Below are 22,904 nucleotides of genomic sequence, written 5' to 3' on the forward strand. Positions count from 1 at the left end.
AATCTACATATTAAAACCAAAATAACATGTGGAACTTGCATTCTGCTGGTTTTGTACTGGCTGAAAGAGCCATTTCAAGCACATTTTAATAAGTATTGTGCATTCTGCCTCACCAGGACATGCCTAGATGGGAAATGGATTTAATTAGGGTGGCTCCCAAGAAACCTATTAACCTAATGAGCCTTCACGGCAGGGGCTGCTACTTAATAAGAATAATAATTCCCTTTGACTGGAATAGCTCAGGTGATGAACTAGTGCCCAGGTCTCCGTCTGCCTCGTGCTGATGCCTTCCTTTTCTTTCTTCAACTGTATCTTTCAGTTGTCTCACAAGCTGCAATAGATTCGTTTCATAAAAGTTTGTTACCCTGAATATAGGAAGATGTGAAACATGGAGTGATTTGAGTGTGAGGCTTAGCAAAGACAAACATAAGAAGGTTTTGAAGGAGAGGAGAAAGGCACTGATTGTGTGGCCGTGCTAGAGGGCAACAACTCACAAAGGAAACCCACAGTGGGTCCATGCTGTAGAGCTGGACGTTCACTGGAGGCAGGGTGAGAGCACACACCGCCTTTCTGCTGGCACAGTTAGACTGTAGTGGCGACAGTGCTTTAGTCCTCTCTTGTTTCCCAAAGGCCGTAGAAACATTTGGACTACCTCTCCTCTCAATTAAAAACTTTATGGCACAACTTAATCTAAAAAGAGTGGTCAAAAAGGAGCGTGGTGGAAGCAGAAGGGCAGCATGAGCCTGTAAGAGGAGAGGGGTTATGTAAAGTGACATCCAGAACCATTTGAACTTTGCCTCTGTCACAATTTGAGTCAAACCCAAGCTTCGGATCAAGTTCTTGTTTAATTAAGTGCATAAAAGATATCTGTGTGGGCCGCTAAGCACTTCTACAAATCCAGCCTGGAAAACACAGACAAACAAACTGAAATGACCCTGTAGGAATAATAAAACATTCCCCGTTCTGCCAGAATCCACTAAGCCTGATGCTGCTGCAGGCGTTCACCATCTCCCTCGAAAATGACCAGGCTATGGCCACCAGCCCTGCAGCTCAAGGTGATCCTCAAAGTTCCTGGGGTGCCCTATAGTTAGTGGGTTAATCCGTGCGTAATTATGCCCTAAACTTTATGAATGCTTCTGGGAAATACCAGAACAAAGCAGGCTTCAGCGTCCCCGTGCTCAGAGCAGTCCATCTGGAAGATATGTCCTTGTCAACGCAAGTGGGTGCTGCATGAACACGAGGACGTGAGCTCCTTCCCGAAGCCGCTCGCTCCTCTCCCACTGCATCTCTCCTCTAAGCAACGTGCCCTGTGAAACCAGAGCCAGCTGGAGGGAGGTGAGTGTCTGATGTCCCGGCTGTGCCTTGCTGGGCAGTGGCAGAAGAGGGTTTCATGTTTTTAAGATTAATCACTCGCTCCTTAGCCGTGAAAGGAGCTGCATGCAGAGGGAGTAAATATTGCAGCTAGCATTCACAATATGTTAAATAAACCGGTGTCCCAACCTCTTTCGGATCCTTGTTTACCATCCAGGCTCCAGCTTTCCTTTCACCTATCATTGCCGTGGCCTTTGTGCCACTATTTGCCACCCTGCTCAGCTGACACACTATTAGTACATAGTTGGTAGAGGGGTGGGTTTTCCCATTAGGCCAAATAATTCTATTAGGATCAAGCCATCAGTATGTAAGATTGTTTTTTAAGATCATGCTACAGCTTTTGTCTGTGTTCAGACTTTCTGAACCCTTTTCCTGACTTCCTGGGATAAAACCCAGGACTGTTCTCTCTATTTCTTTCCATTTCCATGCTTTTCCTCCCATCTCCCAGGTGTTCTTCGTTTCTTCTGCTCTAGAGTCCCTAATCATCCTGCTCCTGTGTCTAAATTTAACCAGAAAATAAATTTTCAGTTGCACATGTTGGTTGTTCCGGTGCCCTGGCTGGCCACACAAATGCTTTGGCCAGTGCTAGGAGATGTTGAGAACAGGAAGCTGGAAATAAATAGGGGAATAAAACTATCCTTTTTAACAGCTTCCAACATTTTTGTTGAATGAAGGAAATAATGGCACCAAAACCTAATATAAATATTAAAATAAGGAGTCCCTAATTCCACTAGAGCCTTTCTTCCATAAGGTATTTTAGAAATTAGCTTTTCTGTGGATCTGTATTAGACCATTACTTCATTTCACCCCAAGCAATAGCCACCTCACAGTATTCAGCTGTTTCATAACCGTAAGTAGGTTTGAACTGACATGCTGCAGGGAAATTGTTCCTGGCCATCCTGTGTTTTGTTCATAACAGAAATGTTACTCAACAGAATTAATTGCTCTTTTAATATTAAGGAAATAAAACGGCATTCAAGGTGGATTGCAGTAGTATTACCTGGATGTTTTATTCTTCTTAACACTTCTAGTTGACTCAAGGATGTACTTGACTCTGTGGGATACTTCATTCACTCTGTTGTTGTCTTTTTTTTTTTTTTCTGAACCAGATTATAAGGATTCCAAGGAAAAGAATAAAATGGAAATCCTCTATATCCTGGTGCCAAGTGTTACTATTCCCCTGGCCATAGCATTACTCTTCTTCTTCATCTGCATCTGTCGCAACAATCAGAAGTCATCCTCCCCTCCTGTTCAAAGACAGCCTAAACACGTACGAGGACAAAATGTAGAGATGTCAATGCTCAACGCCTACAAACCAAAGGTATTCCCTCATTTCTGCTTCAACATTTGCTGTCTGTAAAGGCAGGGAGTGATATGCTTTCATCAACTCAGCACTGAAATACTAAGCTGATTTCCAACTTGCAGTTCCTGCTGGTGCCTTCATAGCTGTAATTTTTGTAAGGACTTTTCTCGTCAGCGTGCTGGACCTGTGGAGGTAATTCCTATGTGTCCACGTGTCTGGATAAATAGGAGCTGGAGGTTTTTTGTGCTAAAGAAAGCAACCCGTTACTGAAGCATTTCTAAATTGCCTCATTTAAGTTAGCAAGTAGTACAGATAAAGGTGTGATTCAGCACTTTCTCAAGTGAGTTTTTTTCATGGATCTGCTGTAGTCATATGGCATCTTTCACTTAGCTGAAATCACTTTGGAAAGATTTGTTCCTTGTTTTTTCAAGCTTACCTATTTTCTTAGTTAAAAACAGAAATTACCAAAACAGAGCCTCAAAAATCTGCCTGCAGTTCTGGCCAGCACAGCTGGTTCATAGCAGCTCTTGTTGCTGGTATTGTTTTGCTTCACTGTAGTCCCAGGTTCATGAAGCATTTTTTAAAATAATTTAAGATTTAAGTGTGATTAACCTTGAGCTCCTTGTTTATTGGCAGGGCAGCGGGTTTGCAAACCTGTATGGATCCCCCATTTCAGGGCTGTAACTGCCTTCTGCCACCTGCAGGCAGAATAATGTCCTGGAAAGAGTATTTGCCTTATTTTTCACACCGTGCCAATTCTCTTCAACAACTTCATGGAGATTGTTCTTTCGAAGCATTTCAGAATGAAATCAGTATCTACAAGTAATTAGAATATAAACTAGTAATTAGAATAGAAACTATGTAGACCGTAGTATCTGAAACAGTCAGACATGGTTTTGAGTAAGCTGTTATTTTTATTAGACAGCAACATAGCAAAATGAATCCAAATTCTGATTTTATTGAGTTTCAGCAGTGTGAATTCTAACGTTCAAATATTGCTGCCATAGGTATTCTTTCAGCAGAGCTGATCGCTCGCCATCAGGAAAGGTTACACTTGTACTTCAGGAGCTGTATTCTTCTGAATAAATTCTGGAATAGTTTGCCTCTTCAGTTCAGTAAAGCAGCTATGGGATGCTGCTGTTGCTTGCTCTTAAATGTGAAGTTTCTAGAATTAGGTTATAAAGAGTTAATTTTGGCAGCCTAGGGAAAATGACTTGGGTAGCTGTACCTGCTGAGATACAGGGAGTGTGCTGCAAGGGGCAGGGATGCCGGTGCTGTACTGCCTGGGCAGTCGTTGCTCTTTTGAGGGTGCTGCCCCATGTGACTGTGAAGCCGCAGCCTCTGAAAGTTGTTGCAGAGGAAAATTCCAGCTCAGCACCAGCTCAGAGAAACAGTAGGAGAGTCTTTTTAAGTCAGCGATAAAAGTAAACCCAGTGTGTGGCTGTGCTGGAAAATGCAGTGCTGCCTTTGCCCATTAGTAATACAAACTGCCTACAGAGATATTTTTACCCAGCATAATGCTAACACTAGGATTCCTGTTTTAATAGTGTTTGTGCACTGGGTGCTGACGGGATGCCAGCAGGACTGTGGTGCGGGGTGTCCGTTTCGGGGTGGTCAGGCAGAGCTGGGTCTGTTGTTATATTTTAACTCTGCTGTCCCCCATGCACTGGCCCAGTGAATTTATCTCAATTTTACTTTAAAGTTCTTAATTTCAGCTTTCATGTACGGCTTAGAGTCACTGTATATCAAAACATTGGTAATAGTACAAAAACCATTTAATTAGGTAAGTGTCAAAACTACATCTTGCATCCAACTTCCATGGAATGTTTTCTTAAATTTGGATTTGCTTCTTCGTCCCCATTCTACTAGATATTTGGGGTACAGTCCTGGGTAAACTGAAGCTAATGGGAATGTCAGCATCGTTTTAATGAAGTCACAATTTCTGCCTAGACTGCTGACGCACTGATGCCTCATGCACACCACGCAGGAAAGCAACTTGCCCAGAAATATTTGCAAATACAAACTGTGTAGGGTTTCTTTTTATGTTCAAAGTCATAGGCTGCGGAAAGTTTTCCATCTTGTTTATGCTAATTCTGTATTTTCCCTACTGAGAAATGCCGCTCTTCCTGTCTCAAATGTTTTGATTGCCTTTCAAACAAAATTTTAAAAGAGAGGAAGTAGAATCCTATTTTTAAATACTGTATCCGGTATTAATGTCAACTTTGGGTAAAAACACACTTAGGCTTGGAGCTCCAACTGGGGTAGATGTGTGTTTGTTCGTACAAACAAAAACGTTAGCATTTCATCCAAAAGCCTGCTTCAGTTTGAAGGGATTTTAATTGCCTTCAAAAAAATACAATAAACTAAGCTCATCTTGTCATTCACCTAATGGAAGGGGCCGATAAAGAGATAGAGGCAGTGGGCTTCGCTCTTACTGCTCCCCTTTGTACTCTGCTTGCTTTGGCGTGCTGCCTCGTATGTATTTTACACTTCTTTACATTTTGAACACCAATGTATGACAAATACTTGTCAAACAAAAACTAAGCAGATTTATAACTGCTTAACTTGAAATGAGTCCTTCCTGCCAAAACTTTATGACTTCATTTTCTTTCATAGTTTTCCACTATGTTGGTTCAAATAGACAAACCCAGCCTCAGGTCAGACAGAGGTCATTTCACTTTCATTACTAAAATATAATTTACAATATGCCAGACCTAAACAAGTTTTAGCCTAAAGGATTTGTGTAATATAAACCATCTGTTCCTCAACAATATAGCTAATTTCCTGCCATCACCGTACAGTCTACTGGCTGCCTGCTTAAATGGCTGCTTATTATTATTATTATTATTATTGTTGTTGTTGTTGTTGTTGTTATTGTTATTATTATTGAAGTATTTATCTAAAAGTCGTAAGTGGTGAATACGATTACGATTAATTTATTCTAAAATGTCATTTTTAAATGATTTTTTTAAATGTCAGTTCTTTTCATATATTACCACTGTAAAGCTGCCATTATATTATTTCAGGAATGCAAATGCTAATGTTTGCAGTAATTTATGAAACATAGATCCCAAACTCGTTAGACTTAAATTACTACCTATGGCTATAGTGAGGACCCTAAATGAGTGGCTTTGGGTGTAGTTGTTACAAACATACATGGAAGTTAATGTCTGAAAATAATACAACTTCTTTATGCCCTAAGAGTGAGTACGTGCACCCAGAATAACAACAGTTTTAAAAAAGTTTGCCTTTCTTCTTTGACCACTATCTCACTTTTCCACTTGACTCTGTCCTGTGTGTTTCAGGATTGAACATTCTGTCAAGCGTGAACAGAAATAGTCTCCGCTGTACATTGAAGGGTTAATAGCAAAGTGGAGGAAAAATTGGCTACAAGGACATAGTTTTTAAAAAAAAAGTTTTCTGCTAAAACTTTGGGCCCTGGCCCAGAAAACGCTTCAGCATGTACTTACTTAAAGTATGTGAATTGCTCCAATTCCTGAAATTAGTCAGATTCAATTTTAAATATATAAATGCCCAACTATATAAATGCCTTTGCTGAAATGCTGATGGTTCCTGGGTATACTGAGATCTAATAGTTACTACTTGTATCTGATCTTGTGTAGAGGGTAGAAAGGAATTCTAAATTTAGTTTTGGAGCATGTGCGCAGAGATTAGGCAGCACTCAGCCCTGAGCTTTGCTGATACTGGGATACTGGTATCCCTCAGGCTGTGTCTGGCCTGGGGCCGATGCCCTTGCACCAGTGCCTGCGTCTCACAGGGCTGAGTGGGATCGTTGCCAAATGGGTGTGCGGTCTAGGGAGTTCCGGAATCAGTCTGCTTGGCTTTTAGACATCCTGTGCGAAAAGATCTTTTACTTAAAAATACAGTTTCAGTCCTGATTTTCTGACATGTTTTTTGGTATTGTTTCTTTAACAGAGTAAGGCTAAGGAGTTGCCTCTGTCTGCTGTTCGTTTCATGGAAGAACTGGGTGAATGTGCTTTCGGCAAGATCTACAAGGGACATCTCTACCTTCCAGGCATGGATCACGCTCAGCTTGTCGCTATCAAGACTCTAAAGGACTTTAACAACCCCCAGCAGTGGGCAGAGTTTCAGCAAGAAGCATCTCTCATGGCCGAGCTCCATCACCCTAACATCGTTTGCCTCTTAGGTGTTGTGACCCAGGAACAACCTGTCTGCATGCTTTTCGAGTACATGAACCAAGGAGACCTCCATGAGTTTCTCATCATGCGATCGCCACATTCAGATGTTGGATGCAGCAGTGATGAGGATGGGACTGTAAAATCCAGCCTGGACCATGGGGATTTCCTGCATATTGCAGTCCAGATTGCAGCAGGGATGGAGTACTTATCAAGTCATTTTTTCGTCCATAAAGATCTCGCCGCTCGTAACATTTTAATTGGAGAACAACTTCATGTGAAAATTTCAGACCTTGGACTCTCGAGAGAAATCTACTCAGCAGATTATTACAGAGTTCAAAACAAGTCTCTCTTGCCAATTCGCTGGATGCCACCGGAGGCAATTATGTATGGCAAATTCTCTTCGGATTCAGATATTTGGTCATTTGGAGTGGTTTTATGGGAAATATTCAGCTTTGGACTTCAACCCTATTATGGATTTAGTAATCAAGAAGTCATAGAGATGATCAGGAAAAGACAACTGCTGCCATGCTCTGAAGACTGTCCTCCCAGAATGTATAGCCTTATGACAGAGTGCTGGCATGACCTGCCATCCCGGAGGCCACGATTTAAAGAAATCCATGCCAGGCTGCGCTCGTGGGAGGGTCTTTCAAGTCACACTAGTTCTACTACCCCTTCTGGTGGGAATGCCACCACTCAAACGACTTCCCTCAGCGCAAGTCCAGTTAGTAATCTCAGTAATCCTAGGTACCCTAACTACATGTTCCCAGCACAAGGTATCCCACAAGGCCAAATCGCCGGGTTCATCGGACCACCGATACCTCAAAACCAGCGATATATCCCGATCAATGGGTACCCAATTCCACCAGGATATGCTGCTTTCCCAGCTGCCCACTATCAGCCTCAAGCTCCACCCAGGGTAATCCAGCACTGTCCTCCTCCAAAGAGTCGTTCTCCGAGCAGTGCCAGTGGATCGACTAGCACAGGTCACGTCACTAGTTTGCCGTCTTCAGGATCCAACCAGGAGGCAAATATTCCTTTGCTATCACACATGTCCATTCCTAGTCACCCAGGGGGAATTGGTATTACAGTGTTTGGAAATAAAACTCAAAAACCCTACAAAATTGACTCAAAGCAGTCTTCCCTATTAGGAGACTCCAGCATCCATGGACCTAATGAATCTATGATTTCAGCTGAATTGTAAATAAGTGAGGCCTTTGTAAATATAACTGTTTACAATACAAACTAGAAAGTCATAGAAAAAATTTATATTCAAATATTTTATTAAAGAATCTTCTGGTTGTTTAACAGACATTGCAGCAAGTATCTTCTGTGAAGTTTAACTGCTTAACAGGATGGGCAGATGCAACCAGACAAAGATCATTGTGGTATGAATACTCAGCTTCCATCAATGGACGCATTGTTTCTTTAAGTGCCACCGACAATTCAAAAAGAGGAAGGGGTATTTTCTTTTTTTAAATAAAAACATTTTATCATACACTTCTTCACAGCTTTTTAAACCTCCAATGTGGTTTAAATCATGGAAACTTTTTTTATACTGAAAACATATTTTAATATTTGTCTCTTTTTTAGGAGATGCAAATATTCAAAGATCTACTGGGTGTGCAATTTCAGTTCCAATAGCTAGTTAAAATATTTGTAAATTTTGCAGTCAAGGATTGTGTTTCAAATATGTGATCTGAGAGCTGAATAAATTACTTCAGGTAGGATTTTGGTCTTTTGCTAAGTTGGAGTCTGAGTTCAAGTTCAGACCAAAACAAGTCATTTATATGACAGCACAACAGCTTGCGTTACCAACTTGCAGTCTACAAAATCATGTGCTATTGGCTGCTAAAGATGGCTGGAGTTCTAAGAAATTGCCTTAAAGGAAATGAAATTAAAGCGTTTTAATTTCAGAACATAGATCAACTTATTCAAAGATAACATTTCATAATCTAGTAGTTAAAGCAGAAATTTTATATCCTTTTGTTGCTATGCAACTGTTTAATGGAAAGACTCCAAACCACAATTTTATATATGACAATCAGTTTTCCCAGGAATATTTATTGTTTCAGATCAATGTGTAATTGCAGTGACTAAGACTCCAGTAACCCTGGAAAAAGGGAAACTCACATTCCATCAGGCATCAAACCCATTGATAGCAATTTTGTCTATCAGCTCTAATAATGTGAATTAGTGTTAACTTTCAACTTAGAAATATGACATTTGTTTGATTACTGAAAATTCATTCAGGTGTAAGCAATCTAGATTATTCATTTGAAACCACTTTAATGAGTTATAAAAGTGCTGTGTACATTACAGTTTTTCGCAGACTCCTTTTTTGTACTGAATAGTGTTTTTATTGTACACGGAATGAAAACAATCTTTTGCTCAGTTGACAATGTTGTATGATATGACTTTATTTTTATCTTTTTGCACAAAAGTGTGATGATGTTTTGTACAGCAGAAGTGAAAATACATCTCTGCATTTTATATCTTGGTCTGTTTCTTTTTTATTTTTAACCTGATGTAGATGTTCTTGAAATATATTATGGTGATACTCAGCCACTACCTTATACAAATACTTTTCTTTGTTTTCACTGCATGCGTTTAATCACTGTATTACTTGATGATTGATTTATTAATTATGGGCATTTCAATTAGGCAAGCATGAACATGTAATAACAAAGGCTATTTTATAATTAAGATATGTGCATTTTTGTATTTCACATGCCAGAGGTGATATTAAACACTGATTATTTTATGCTGCTGTTTATTAAAACATTGTTTTAACATAAATATATCAGTATTTCCTCCATCTTGTTGTAAGAAAGTTTCGTATTTAACAGAGCACTAAAATCTGCTCGCTTAGCTCAGCTAGGGAGTCTGCTGAAATGCTCACTCAAATGGGACATGAGAGTTTTGCAACTAATATTTGCAGACAGATTACTTAGGGGTAACATACAGAGGCTTAAATGAGTATTTGACCGTGTGAATACTTGCAGAGCACACAAAAGAAGCAGGGCAGCGTAACTACCCTGTGAGAATGGTGCCATCTTTGCTGTGGACTCATCGGTGCCCTTCAGCTCCATACCAAGGGCCCACGTTGCCCTTTCAGCCCCTCACTTCAGTTTTATGTCCTGCTGCATTGTATCAGCTTCCATGGTACGTTGTATTGCTGCGGCACCTGGAACTGTCGGGCTTCCTCTCCGGTGCATGGCTGTGAAACTGTACTTGCAGATTAAGAGCGATCAGTGATTATATGGTAAGGACTTCTGTGACTTCTGAGGTACTTTATGAACCTGAGATGTCAGCTTCCACGTGCATTGAGTTTACGTCTGGATCAGTAATGAAAGTGTGTAACGTCAGCTAAAATTTATTTTGGACTGAAAATTCAGACACTAATTACATCTTATTAACTTCTGTATCTGTGTCAGGTTATCAGACTCAAATGCTAAAAAATTGCTTTTGCTTTACAGGAATGGATGAGATGTTTTTTCTGAGCCATAGCTGTTAGCATCACCAGAGGCTAGGGAGTTGCTCTTTCTCACGTACATACACGGCTTTGCAGCACTTGCTTGGCATCTTGTTCAACAGACAGTAACTATATTGTCACTCTTGATCCATCTTTTCTCTCATATACTCCTGCACACTTTTCCAAGTGGTTGCATCGATGCAAACAATTCTTTTGCATCTTAAGCATCAAATGCACTGAGAAGGAAGAAGCCTTTTTTCCACCCATTTTTCCTATGGGATTTCTTAGCTTGTACCATTAAGGGCTTGAAATTTCAGCAGTGCTAGTTTAAAGACAGCCTGCTGCTTCATAAGTATCTGGTTTCAGAAACAGAAGAAACTATATGCAGCCAAACAGGGCTGTCGTCCTTAGGTTATGCTGTTATTGCAAGAAAGTAAAGAACATGCTGAAAATGAAGTCAACGGGGAAATAAGAATATTTGTGCCGTAGTTGACACACAGGCATTTGTGCAAAAACATGGCTGAAAAAGATACCGGGATGTCATCATCAATGATACCAAAGTATTTGCTCATTGCTGTCAAGCAACAGCCTTCACTGAGTGAATGTGTGAAGAAAACTGAAGTGTCTTCAGGAGGCTCTCTTCATCTACACGGGCAGGAAAAGAGAGATGTGGAACCGGCTCATGAGATATCGGGACAGATGGTCTCTGCCAGTTGGGATGACAAGCGATACATGTCCCATCGTGTCAAATCAGAACATATTGCGCATAATGACATAATTCAGTTCAATTCTGTAAAGACAAGCCTGAGCCACCCTCGAGTCAAACCACACGCTTAGCTCCCATGGGACTGCCGTCTTACGCAGGTAAGCTTAGCTGTGAATTTGCATACTTAGCTTTAATCACCCTGATAGGAAAGCAGTAAGCAAGTACTTAATGGAGCAGCAATGGCAGTCATAAAATTGTCCCTCACACACTTTGTGGTTTTATGTTATAAAAGCAGGAGCAGTGCAGGCCAGCTTGCAGCTCAACGTAGGTTTTTCCTTTTTCAAAGTAAGCTGGGTCCTTAAGGTTAAAATATTTTTAGAGTCCCAGATGTAAACCAGCACTGAACAATACACCAGAAAACTCTTGCAGAGACCTCTTCCTGCCCTGCTCTGCCTCTCTCGGTGGCTGAAGTGTGTGAACTGAGAGGCTGAAATTGCAGTCTGGCTCACAACCAGCGCAGAGGGATCAACTGCTAACGCAGAGGGGCAGGAATTCATCAGGGAGAGATTAGAGGAGAGAAAGTCTTCTAAAAACCAATTAGATAGTGTGGAAAATAAATGTTGCCAGATATTAAAGAATTGCTCCTCAGGTGGGAATGCAGATGTACAGATAAAAGCTATTTTCATGGCAAACGAAGGAAGAGGGAATTTTCCAGATTTCCTGATGCTGCACGCGAGAATCATCATCCCTTCTTCGCTCAAAGAGATAGAACAGCCAAGACCGCTGGAAATGCAGTAATGGACTGAGAACCTCTAGAGATTTGGAAATAAAGCTCTGAATAAATGCTGTTTAGTAAGCCTTCAATCTGGAGAATCTCATTCCCTCTAGCTTATATTTCTGCAAAGGAGAATAAATATTTGCTGATTTAAAGACCGAAATGCAGAGTCTGAAATGGAGATCTGTATTCTTTGTTCCCACAGAGGAGTGATTATAGTGGGTTTCTGCATTCTCTGGATTGAAAGCAGAAGGTAAAGCAGAGAATACTTGTGCAGCAATTTGGGCTGGAAAACTCAGGAATACCAGCATGTGTTTATCCAGAGCATGAGAAATTGTCAAAAAGGAACCTATTCTTTGCTTTGCATGAATAAGGATATCCAAGAAGGTTGCAGGCTTGGAAATACTCTGTGGCATTTGCTTGTGGTTCCAATACTGTTCCGTGACCTACAATGACGAGAACTTTAAACTGTCCACCTCACTCAAAACACACCTGATGGTAAGGCTGGCGGTCCAAATACTATCTCAAGTACAAACACATGCTGCTCCCTGTGGACCCAGTTCTATGGGATGAGTACCTTCAACACCTGTTGCCTCTAGGTGCTGTATTTTATTGGAAGGTATTTGGCTCTTTTTTATTTAGAGGATTTGCTCTGTTCAATATGTCTGAGCGTTGTCTTTGCCTTCTCGCAAAGTGGAGTTGTTTGACCAAGGATACCTATTTTCTTCTGTTCTGTGCCATTAGGCCTAGCATGGTCAAGGTCAAGGCGCAGCTCAGGCTGAAAAAAGGGGAGCTACATAGCCAGGACTGCCTTTCAGGAGGCACTGGGTAGTGCTGGTGGGAAGAAGGTGACGGGCTAAACCACTCTCCATCCTTGCGCGCCATGTCACTCTAGGTGTTAGGGACATCAAAGCACTAAGGTAGCTATGACTGTCATCCACCCTTCCCTGCAAGTATAAGATACAGTAACTGGTTATAAATTATCAATTAGAAATTCATGAACACGATAGAGCTGCAGGTAGGGAGAGGGGGCTGTCTACATGGTAATCTCACAGGAAGGCCAGTTTTGTGAAAAAAAATTCTTGTTGTTCCTTATGGCTTGGCATAAAAGACACTGAAATCCACAGGAGCCTTTACATTAATTTTAGTGGTTCCTGAGTCAGGCTTTCTGCCTTCTAGGGAGTCCTTAGGAGTTTTAATGAACTTGATGAAACCCTGGGCCTTCAGTCTGTACCTGTGACAACTTTGATCTTGCAGCACCAGTTCACAGACGGCTCTGATGTGTTACAAAGCAGCTTCCCAAGTCAGCAAAAAGAGGCGTGTTAACACATTTGTTCAAAAGAACAACTTTGTACAAAAAATTACTTTTGTTCCAAAGTACTACAATAAACTGAAAAAAAATCTGTTTTTTATTTACAGAAAAAATTATAGCATCTTTACTGTATGTTTCAGTATTTGAAGCAGTGTTTCTTTGGGATATGAATTCCTCATCATCCTCTGGTCAGAGAATGGAGTGAGCAGCCGTGCTAAGCTGAATTTCACCACCTCTGGTTCTGCTGGAGAACCTCAGTGAAAAAACAAGGCAACTGGGCTTCTGCCTGGGTTAAAGGTAATGGAGAGCAAACATCTTTTAGAGAGAAAGCACTAGCTGTGTTGTGGAAGAGCACCTCCTTTGTGTCTGTAAGATCTGTGTGCTAATTCCTAAATTCCTCCCCCCCGCCCGATCTTGTAATGCCTTCCTGGTACGTAACCTTGCACCTTCATCTCAGATATTTCTTTTGCCTGAAACAGAGCCAGCACATTTATTCCAGTGAAAAGACAGTAGCTGAATGATTCTCGGCTGTTAGACTTGCAGAGCGTGGCTAAACTGAGGAGGTCTGAGGGTGCTGGGACCAATCTTAAACCATGTGGTCACACAAACCACATCCTTGAACTCTGTGAGAACATGCTTTCTTTTGGCTGCGTCTTCAATGGCGTTGGTTTTTTTTTGTGGCCCCAAGTCTGGTCTCTCTGTGGGCCTGAAAGCCTCTCTTAAAGATGTGATGTTCATGGAATCCGAGAAGCAATTTTTATCTTGCTGTGGGCTATCTTTTATAGGAGGAGAGAATATTGCCCCCCAAGCCAGTCACTCCCTATCCCATCATATTTCTTCCTGTTTGATCTCTCGGAGATTAAAGTTCAGTATATTTCAGGACAGTTATATTGCTGAGGTAATATAAAATTATTAAAAACAGAGAGAGAGACAATATTGTGACTACACATCAAAAGCTCTTTAAGACAAAGGAGGGAAAATTGACTTGAAACTGGAATTATTAGAAGCATCTGTGGTGTCCTTTATTTTCCGTTTAACAGCGCAACACATTTTAGAATGGTGTCTAACCATTTTGAACTGGCAACCTAGCACTGCCTTAATTTTCTGATCTGTACCCTACACCCTGTGGTTTATCTGCTGCTGCAGAGGGGGACAGCAGCTGCTGCTTAATGAGTTTTGACCTTAAGACACAAAGGAACTTTTTCCAACTCTGCTACCTATAGCCTGTATGAAGAAGAAGCTGGGTTATTTCTTTTGCTCATCTGAGGAATTTAAAACAGAACAGAAATATCTATTAGATTCATAAGAAGCACGTGAGTTTTTAAACCACAACTGGTCGTTGGAGTACAATGTACATGTGTTTGTTTAGATATGCGGGTACATGCATCTATACACACTCACATGTTTTCGGTAGGTATTTCCATAGTTTTTTTTAAAAAAAAAAAAACAGTAACATTTTGAAGCAGTGACTAACAGGAACCAGGACAACATTTATTTCCAGTCACCCTCAGTGTAAACATAAGCGAGGTTCTTTGGGTCGATGCAGAGCTATGGAAGGCAGAAGTGCTCCATGGGATGGAGAGGCCACCACTGTCCTTCCTGGAGTACGGGCACATACAGGGACAGGTCCTGTGGCACTGCAGGAGGGTGACAGCCCCTGCACACCTCGTGCAGCACAGGAAAGGTTGGGCAAAGTCTGGATCTGGGAAAATGAGATGAACGTCTGAGGGAAGCAAGGCTGGAGGGGCCAGGGAGGCCAGATGGAGATGGTGAGGGCTGGGGTAAGAGCCAGGAGAGCAGGGAGGTAGGTGAGGAAGATGGGAGGATGGAAGGGATGGGGTGGAGGACTGTGGGAGGGACAAACACTGCAGCGTGGCAGATGTGAGGGGATGGGAAACAAAGGTGGAGGATGTCCGCAACCAGAGGGGAGAGTGAGGACTCCCTGTTCTGGAGAGAGGAACACCGCTGGGGCTGGTCACAGGGAACATGGTGGGCACCACCCCCTGACCCCCCCCTTGGCAGCACCCCGGGGTGAGTGACCTCAGGGAGGCTGCCCCACAAGGAGGCTGTGGCAGAGGCACCGACTACTTTGCCCTGCACAAGCCCTGTACAGGACTCCTCCTCCGCAGCACCAGCTCCCGAGCCCTTTCCCGAGCTCCCCATAACCATTACCCTGAGAGGCCCGTGCACTACTTCCCAGCCAAGGCCTGTGTTTCCTCCTTGTGCTGGTTAAATTCACCTTCTCACATCCAGCTTTCCAGCAAATGAAACAAAATCACCATCTGTGAAGGCCGCGGCTTGTTTTCTTTGAAGGCTGCCATCTCTGTTTTACATCGGTATTACCCAAAATCATTACGCTGAACCAATGTTGTTCAAACAAACTTTGCTGTAGATGGTTCTCCTCTGGTTAGGCCTGGCTTATTCTCAGGTTTCATTGTGAGCTGCGGGAAAGGTGATCGGTGTCCGAAGGCAGTCCCGTCATGGCTCAGTGCTGGTCCTGGTTAGTCTCATCTGACTTAAGCGGGGCTACAGGGCGGGAATTTGGCTTGCTCAGGACTCGCCTTAGAAATCATATTTGCTGTTCAGTTGTTGTTATGTTTCATTCCTGCCTTTGAAGTACTTTTATGCACGACTTGAATGTTTTAGAGATTCCTATTAAAAAAAAAAAAAAAAGTCAAATTAGTACTTAATTAGGCAGTACAGAAGCTTGGTAAAAGCTCTGCTGAGTAGCCCATGCTGATCTCCAGGTTTCTGGTGGCATGAGTGTCTCAAAAGTTTGCATCTAAACATTTGCTACTCCACTCTGCATGTTTTCAGGCTAAGCATACAGTGTCCAGAACAGAAGTCTTCCCTTTCCTCACAGGATCTACCAGGACCACCAGGGTCTGGGCACTGGCCCAACCCAGCACATTGCTCTAATTCCTCCCGCATTGTGCCGTGATTCATTTGGGCTTCTATGGAAGAGGTGTTGGGAGGACTACTGCTGGGCGGTGCGAATGTAACTCTCGTTTACTGTGAATATGCTTTTCTGCACCATTGGGCAGCTACTTTGCTGGATGGAGTCCTGGTCTCGCTGGGATAGACCCTTGGGCCAGCCCTAGCTCTCAGGCCATCAGCGGTTCCAAGCCAGGCAGGTGCTGAGGCTGGGAGGGACAAAAGCCGGGGCACGACCCACGCTGGCTCACAGCTGTGTCCCGTACCACCAACAGCATGCTCGCTATAAAGGGGCAGTCTGCACTTCCTCCTCTTGAGGGTCTTCATCCCAGCTCCTGAGGACTGCTCTTCAGTTTGTTGTGACTGCTGCACGTTCATTGGGCTGAGTATAATTTTGTCTGCTTTATATTGGCATTAGGATTAATGTTAGTTGTGCTGTTGATTAAATTTGTTTCCATTTTGACCCACATCTCTCCTTTTTCTCGTTCCCCTTCTCAGCTGGGGAGGGGTCAGTGGGTGATAAAGCAATTGCTGTAGTTTAGCTCTGGATATGGGCTAAACATAGATAGTTGGCCGTGGTTGCCTTGAAAAATTTCTGTGCCGATGCAATAAGGATGTTGCTGGAGAAGGAGGAAACTGAATAATTAGGTTTTTAACACAACTTCATCACAGTGACGCTGACCTCTGGAAGAAGTGTAAGGTCCCCAGTCAGAAGCACAGCTGTGGCGGTGAACAGTCATATTCATGGAGACCTGTACAGAGCTCACTGGTAAGCAGGAGCAGTATCAGTACTGTTTCTCTGGAAGGTGATTGGCTCTTCTCCCTTGACACTCTGAGAGCTGCTTGCAGAGCCTGATAATTCCAGTAACTCCCGTTTGGAGCTCAGCCTGTTCAGAGGGCAGCAGGTCCCAGTGAGGACAGCAAAAGCCCTGTGACCCAGCTGCTGTGCTGAGGGTGAGTGGGATGCTGAGTATGTAAAACCACCATTAGTCCCAGCCGTAAAGCGGTGTCTTGTGGGCTGGCATTTCAAAGAGGTCAAATCCAGGAAAACTAACTTAAGAGCATTAGAGAAGACACAAATAAGTAGATAGTCTGGACACTCTATTATGGTATAGCAGTGCCAGAAATGGAATAATTATTCCAAAGGAGATTCACATAAGCCATGTCCAAAGACGACTGGCATCAAATGGATCAGACATCTGATAAAAAAATGTTAAAATTACTTTTGCATGTGGGCACAAGTTTATGCTGAAAAAAATCTCCAGTCCTAAGGAAGCTAGCCTTCCTCAGTAGCCAAGGGATGAGAGTTGCACAAGAAGCCATAAATCTGGCATTTCCTAATTTCTGAGTGCTTAGCATTGCAGCATAAATAATCCGCCTTTCAAACTTTGCTTTGTAGGCAGTTTCTTTGCAATATAATTTATGTATTTATTTTCTTCTGTGAAAATATGCAGACTGCTTAACAGAGCAGGATCAAAACTTAACACTGCTATGGGTTTGTATCACACAAAAGCTGCTGCTATGCAGGGTGGAATAGCTGTCCAGGGTGCGGTGCTGTGTTGTTCCGTGCTGGTGCAGAAAGAAGGGTCGTGCGCTGTTTCTCCCATATTCTGCTGTTGCAGTGACTGTTGATGACATGGGGAGAGCCTGCTTCGTGTGCAGTTGGTTTCCATCTCGCTGACTGTAAGGCAGTTGTGTTTATTTGCTGCTGACTGCTTCGTGAGGGTTTGTTCAGCTCCTTGGAATGATGCTGTTCCAAGTGACTTGTGGAGGGTGGCAGGAACCCAGAGGACGGTAGCACCCAGTTCCTGGTTTGATCCTGGAGTTATTTGAAGCATTTGGGCTGTTGTTAATGAGGTGGATGGTGTCCTCAAAGAGGAACGTGTGAATTCCTGAAAAATCAGAAAGAACAGAGGAGAAGGGGGAAGATAACAGTCATGGGTCACCTGGGTAGCGTTGCCATATCTCTCTCCAGGATAAGAAGCAGGGACACCTTCCAGGTAGGGCTTGCTGCATACCGCTGTTCATTTTATCAGTGTCTTTGTCATCAAACTTTGCAGGGCTGAAATACAACAGGCTGGTAGCAACTGTTGAGCTGTTGTTCTAGCCTAGACATTAAATGTCAAAAAGTCTTGGACAAATACAGTTATTTTAACAGTTTTTGCCAGGACAGACTTTTCCAGGTAGAAAAATGGTCCCACAGATTAGAAGTCTGTAGATAGGGTTTTGAGTTATTTAAAAATACAAGATACACAAGGCAAACAGTAACGATCTCTAGCTGCTTTAGTGCCTAGCAACAAAGCTGTCCTATCTCAAAAGTTATACAGCATCTGAATGTTTTCCCTTCGTGCAATGGATTGGTACTCTGGAAGGCCACTTATAGACCTCCTCGATAACCCTGAGAAGTGGGAAGAAAAGTTAACCATAAGTAACATTTCACTTGCTATGTGAGTAAGGGGGAAGATGGAGGTTTACATGTCTTCTCTGTCAGAAAATATAAAATATGCTGTATGTAGTGGTTGTGGATTTTAAAACCCCTGGATGACTCCCAAGCTGGGGTAAATGGGCTTTGTTGGCTGTTCCTCTTTGCAAACAGGAACCGTTTCTGTTCACTTCTGCACTTCTTCACCAGTGGCTCTTTTGGCAGCTCCTCAACTCTGATGAAAACAGATGATGAAATGAATGGAGTTGTTACCAATGCTAATTTTTAGATAGACCAGGCTAGCTGTTTCCTTTGATCTTTAGCATTTACACTCTTTTATCTTATGTAAGTCAACTGCTCAAGAGGCTTGTACCCACCCAGTTCTCTGCACTTCAGAAAAATGCTTTAAAGAAGCTGATAATTTTACTTTTAACTTTTCTGGGCTATCATATTGTCAATCTTGATCGAGAGTGTTGGGATAAGTCTTAAGATCAGTGGTAACTTGAAGTGTTGTTTCATTTTGCCACATGGGCCTCCATGTTTCAGATTTACTGCCCCTGCTGTCTTTTGTTGTTGGGGTTTTTTTTTAAGACAAATTAATCCAGATTTTTTTGTGGACCACTCTTTGCCCTTCTTTCTGTCCTCATTTCCAGCCTCACTGCCTGCCATCACTTTAAATGATACTATACTCTCCTCTCATAACTGAGTATGTCTCCTAGGTGTACGCGTGATTTTTCCAAACTTCATATTGATTATGAGTAAAACAAATGGTAAAGTCATGTATCATTTATGGCTGTCTACTGGGGTTTATAAAAGAATGAAGGGGAAAAGTGAAAAGAGCAAGAAGATTATGTTGTTTTTTTTTCCCCAAAACACCAAAATTAAAAGGCTCCTGTGATAATTCTGGCAACAAAGCAACCAGTTTAACACAATAGAGTTGTGTAATTTTACTAATTAAGCATAAAATCAGGGTTTTAATAGCTTATGCTTTACAAGCTCATGCATGTGTTCATGTTTCTCTAGGTGATGTTTTCAAATCCAGAAAATGCAGTGCACGTGGACACAGCAGAAGCGGTGAAAACCAGTATATCTTTATATCGGCAAGTGGCTTTGCCGTGTGCTGGAAAGAGCCTGCACCCAGAAGGTAGCGCTGTCTCTTTTTTTGTTACTATTCACAAAAAAATATCAAGAATTTCAAAACCTTTTTAAACAATTCTAAAACCTGCTTAACAAGTAAATTTGAATGTTGATTTAATTTTGGTGAACAAGGAGTAGAGTTCTGAAAGCAAATATGTGGCCTGATCTTACAAACGGCATAGTGGTGAATGAGACCCAGCAAAATTCATGTGTTCTGGTGAGTGCAGCTGAGATAAAACAGGGAGATGGGAAGTGTTGATATTTTTCTCTGGCGCACCAGCTGGTTTCTCGACCCTCCAGTCTAAGCACAGCTGCTCAACAAATACTGGCTTTATTTCAAGGAAACAAACCAAAGACAAAACTCTGTCCATTCAAACCATCCAGCGAAAGCAGCCAGAAGCCCTCTTTCTCCTCCCCTGCTCAAATATTTCTGGAATGGAGGAAGAAAACCCTTCCTTCCCAAAGGAATGTCCCTAAAAGTCCTCCACCTCCAGAGAAACCCATCTCTACTACTTCTTCCCAGCTGGCCCTTAAGTCCTTTAGCCAGGAATCCTCTTCTTTAGTGGTTCCCAGCAGTGGTGTGCTGGTTCTCAATGCAGTGGGCCAAGCTCTTCTCCTGGCATTTTAAAGGATGCATGTGTCATACCAGCAGCACGGGGACTAATCGGGCCTGGTGCTTCTGTTTTGTGGTGATCAGCTGCCCGAATGGATTGCCTGAAGGGCAAACCTTGGGGCAGAACTTCTTTCTGTTTGCTCAGGAAGTGCCAACAGGGAGAAGGAGGGTGCAGGTATGGATCCTGTAAATTATCTTCCATGGTGACACAAAGTGTCCGGAGTCTGGTGGTCATAAAGAAGCTCCCACTAGCCTGAAGGCAGGAAAGCTGTGCTTTCAGAAGGCCATCAGAAGCAAGGGTCAGCTGCCTCTCCATGTCCCTTCATTTCCCATAGTCTTTTAATACACTGCTGGGGTGCAATATGCCACATGCAAACAAGGATCAAGCCTGGTCTCTACCCAAATGCATGCATAGAGTTCTTGCCTGCATGACTACCAAAGAAAGGGCAGGAGGGTAAGCTCCTTCTCTGTTACAGAGTCAGCACAGCTTCCACTGAAGAGAATCGGTTTATACCAGTAGGATCTAGATGAGAAGTATTTTAAAGACCCCGTTTTCCATGGCAGAACTTCCTGGTATTGAGAAGGACTGTGTTTCTTCTCTGAAGCTTTACCAGCCAGCTAAAGGGTCTTCCCTTGGCTTTGCCAGGTAACAAATTACAACGAACATTCTGCTTTCACTGCCGCTATTTCAGAAAAAGCAACGTAAGCCCAGGATGTTTGGGTCTGATACTGAAGAGAGCAATTATTTTCTTTTTCCTGTTAGTGAATATTCTCAATTATTTAATTTCCTACAGAGACATTTGGCAAGCAGTTTCCTTCCCAGCTACTGCCAGCAACTCTTGTTCCTAAATGAAACAAGTTCTTGGCCTACAGGAGCACAGCCAGGAAACTTGTCATTGTTAGGCCAAGTGATATTTTTACGTGACCTAATCAATGACATTCATTTCAGGCAATACATATTTTAAGGTAATTTGTTATATTAATAAATAATATAGGAAAATCAGTGAATTCACTCTAAGAAAAAAACCACTGGATTTTTTTTATGATATATTTCTTTTTGTACTGCTGGGGTTGTACATGGCATCACTGTTGAAATATTTCTGAACCTGACTTTCAAACTAGCAGATGGAGCCAGATTCTTTTTCTCACTGCAGTTGCCTTTGCCTCCCTCCAGAATTTGGCAGGCCTTGGCCTGCTGACAGTTTTCTTAAGGACAAGAAGTCCTCAGCCCCGGTAATACTAGCGCAGTGGATTCCTGAGGCACTCTATTTCCAGACCCTAGCAATGGGGATGTGTCTGGGACATGAAGGATAAAATCTTGGCCCTGCTGAAGTTAAATTCTAATTCACATTTGTGGGAACAGGATTTCATTGTAGAATTTTTTCTCAGGTGCAGAATCAGATTGATTGCATACCCCAAACAAGTATCTTCAGTTTGTCTTCAAAGTATTGTTGATCTAGTTGTGCCTTTGATGCTCAGGTACAACTTCCGTCAGTTTCATCAGGAATTCCAAGTGTGGAATGGAAGGAAATTGAGATCTGTAGTGGAATTATTTCCTTTTATGGACACAGCTTTAAATATTGCTAAAAGCAAAAAGCCCCTGGCAAACAGCTTTGACATTTCACAGAACTACAATGGCAAGGGAGGTTGGAAGGATATCAAAGAGACAAAAAGAATGTTGATCACTGAGCTCTAGTCCATGTTTTTTCATAACCGGTGTCTTCCTTTCACTTTCACTGTTACTTCCTGAAAGATAATAGACAGTAGTGGGATCACAGAGGATTTCACAATTCAGGCAGTGGGGGATTCAGCATTTTGTTATGTATAAAAATGCATCGACCCCGTATGTTTTGTTTACAATTTAATCTAGCTCCCCAATCAATTATTTTTATAGAAGCAGGAGTAATAAGAATGAGACGATGCAGAGCTTTAGGAGGGCGCCAAGTCAGACAATGCTGGCTAGCCGTGAGTAGACAAGAGTCTCATGCAAGTTTGCCAGGTTTCTGGTGGGGGCCAGTAAAGGGGATGCAATTTTTAATTTTCCTCCTTCCTGTAAAAACATCTTGTTAAAGAAATGTTCCATATTCTGAGTTGTTTCAGAAGTGTCCTAACATGGGATTTAGGAAAGTGGTCAGTGCTCGCTTCCAGCACCCTTGACAGTTATTTAGTTTTGTGGTGATGGGGCCACAGTCTTCAACCAGACCCATGCCTGTAGGAGTCTGCTGAGCAGTGCAAGGGGAAAAATGCTTCCTGTGCTCTTATGGGCACGTTGGGCCTCAGGAACTTTTCTTGCCTTACTCTAGGACAGATACACACGTAACCAAAAGTCTCATCTCATCAAGTCAGTGGTAAAACCACATGGGGCTGGGGTGGCGGCAAGGAGAGCTGTTCAGATGAGATGAGCCGATGTGACTTCTGTCAAAAAGGGGAGGGCTCTTTTCCCTTCCTGTTCCCAGATACGCAGCCCCGTTGTGTGCCCATACCAGCTCTTTTGCAAGTCGCACCCTCCCAGGAACCTCGTCTGCTCCCTGACCATCTCATCCCCAACCCCAGAGAAGGAAGTAGCTCACTCCCTGCTTTGCCTGTGGACCGAACGAAAGATCCCGCGGATGCCAGAACTGTCCCTGAGGGGAATGGGAGTGTGCTGCCAGAGGCTTTCTGACTAAAGATGATGGTCCATGGAAATTTAAACCTCTCTA

General features: G+C 42.6%; 1 protein-coding gene across 1 annotated transcript in view; it reads left to right on the forward strand.

Moving 5' to 3' along the window:
• ROR1 (ROR family WNT receptor 1) overlaps positions 1-8,035 on the forward strand; it is a 167,587-nt gene extending 159,552 nt beyond the window's left edge. Inside the window, exons 8-9 of the mRNA XM_086462456.1 lie at positions 2,481-2,692; positions 6,611-8,035. Coding sequence (XP_086318582.1) covers positions 2,481-2,692; positions 6,611-8,035 — 1,637 coding nt within the window. The remainder of the gene's footprint in view (positions 1-2,480; positions 2,693-6,610) is intronic.
• Positions 8,036-22,904: the final 14,869 nt, after the last annotated feature.

The sequence above is a fragment of the Leptosomus discolor genome, chromosome 3, assembly GCF_034619465.1.
Source record: "Leptosomus discolor isolate bLepDis1 chromosome 3, bLepDis1.hap2, whole genome shotgun sequence".
Taxonomy (NCBI): Eukaryota; Metazoa; Chordata; class Aves; order Leptosomiformes; family Leptosomidae; genus Leptosomus; species Leptosomus discolor.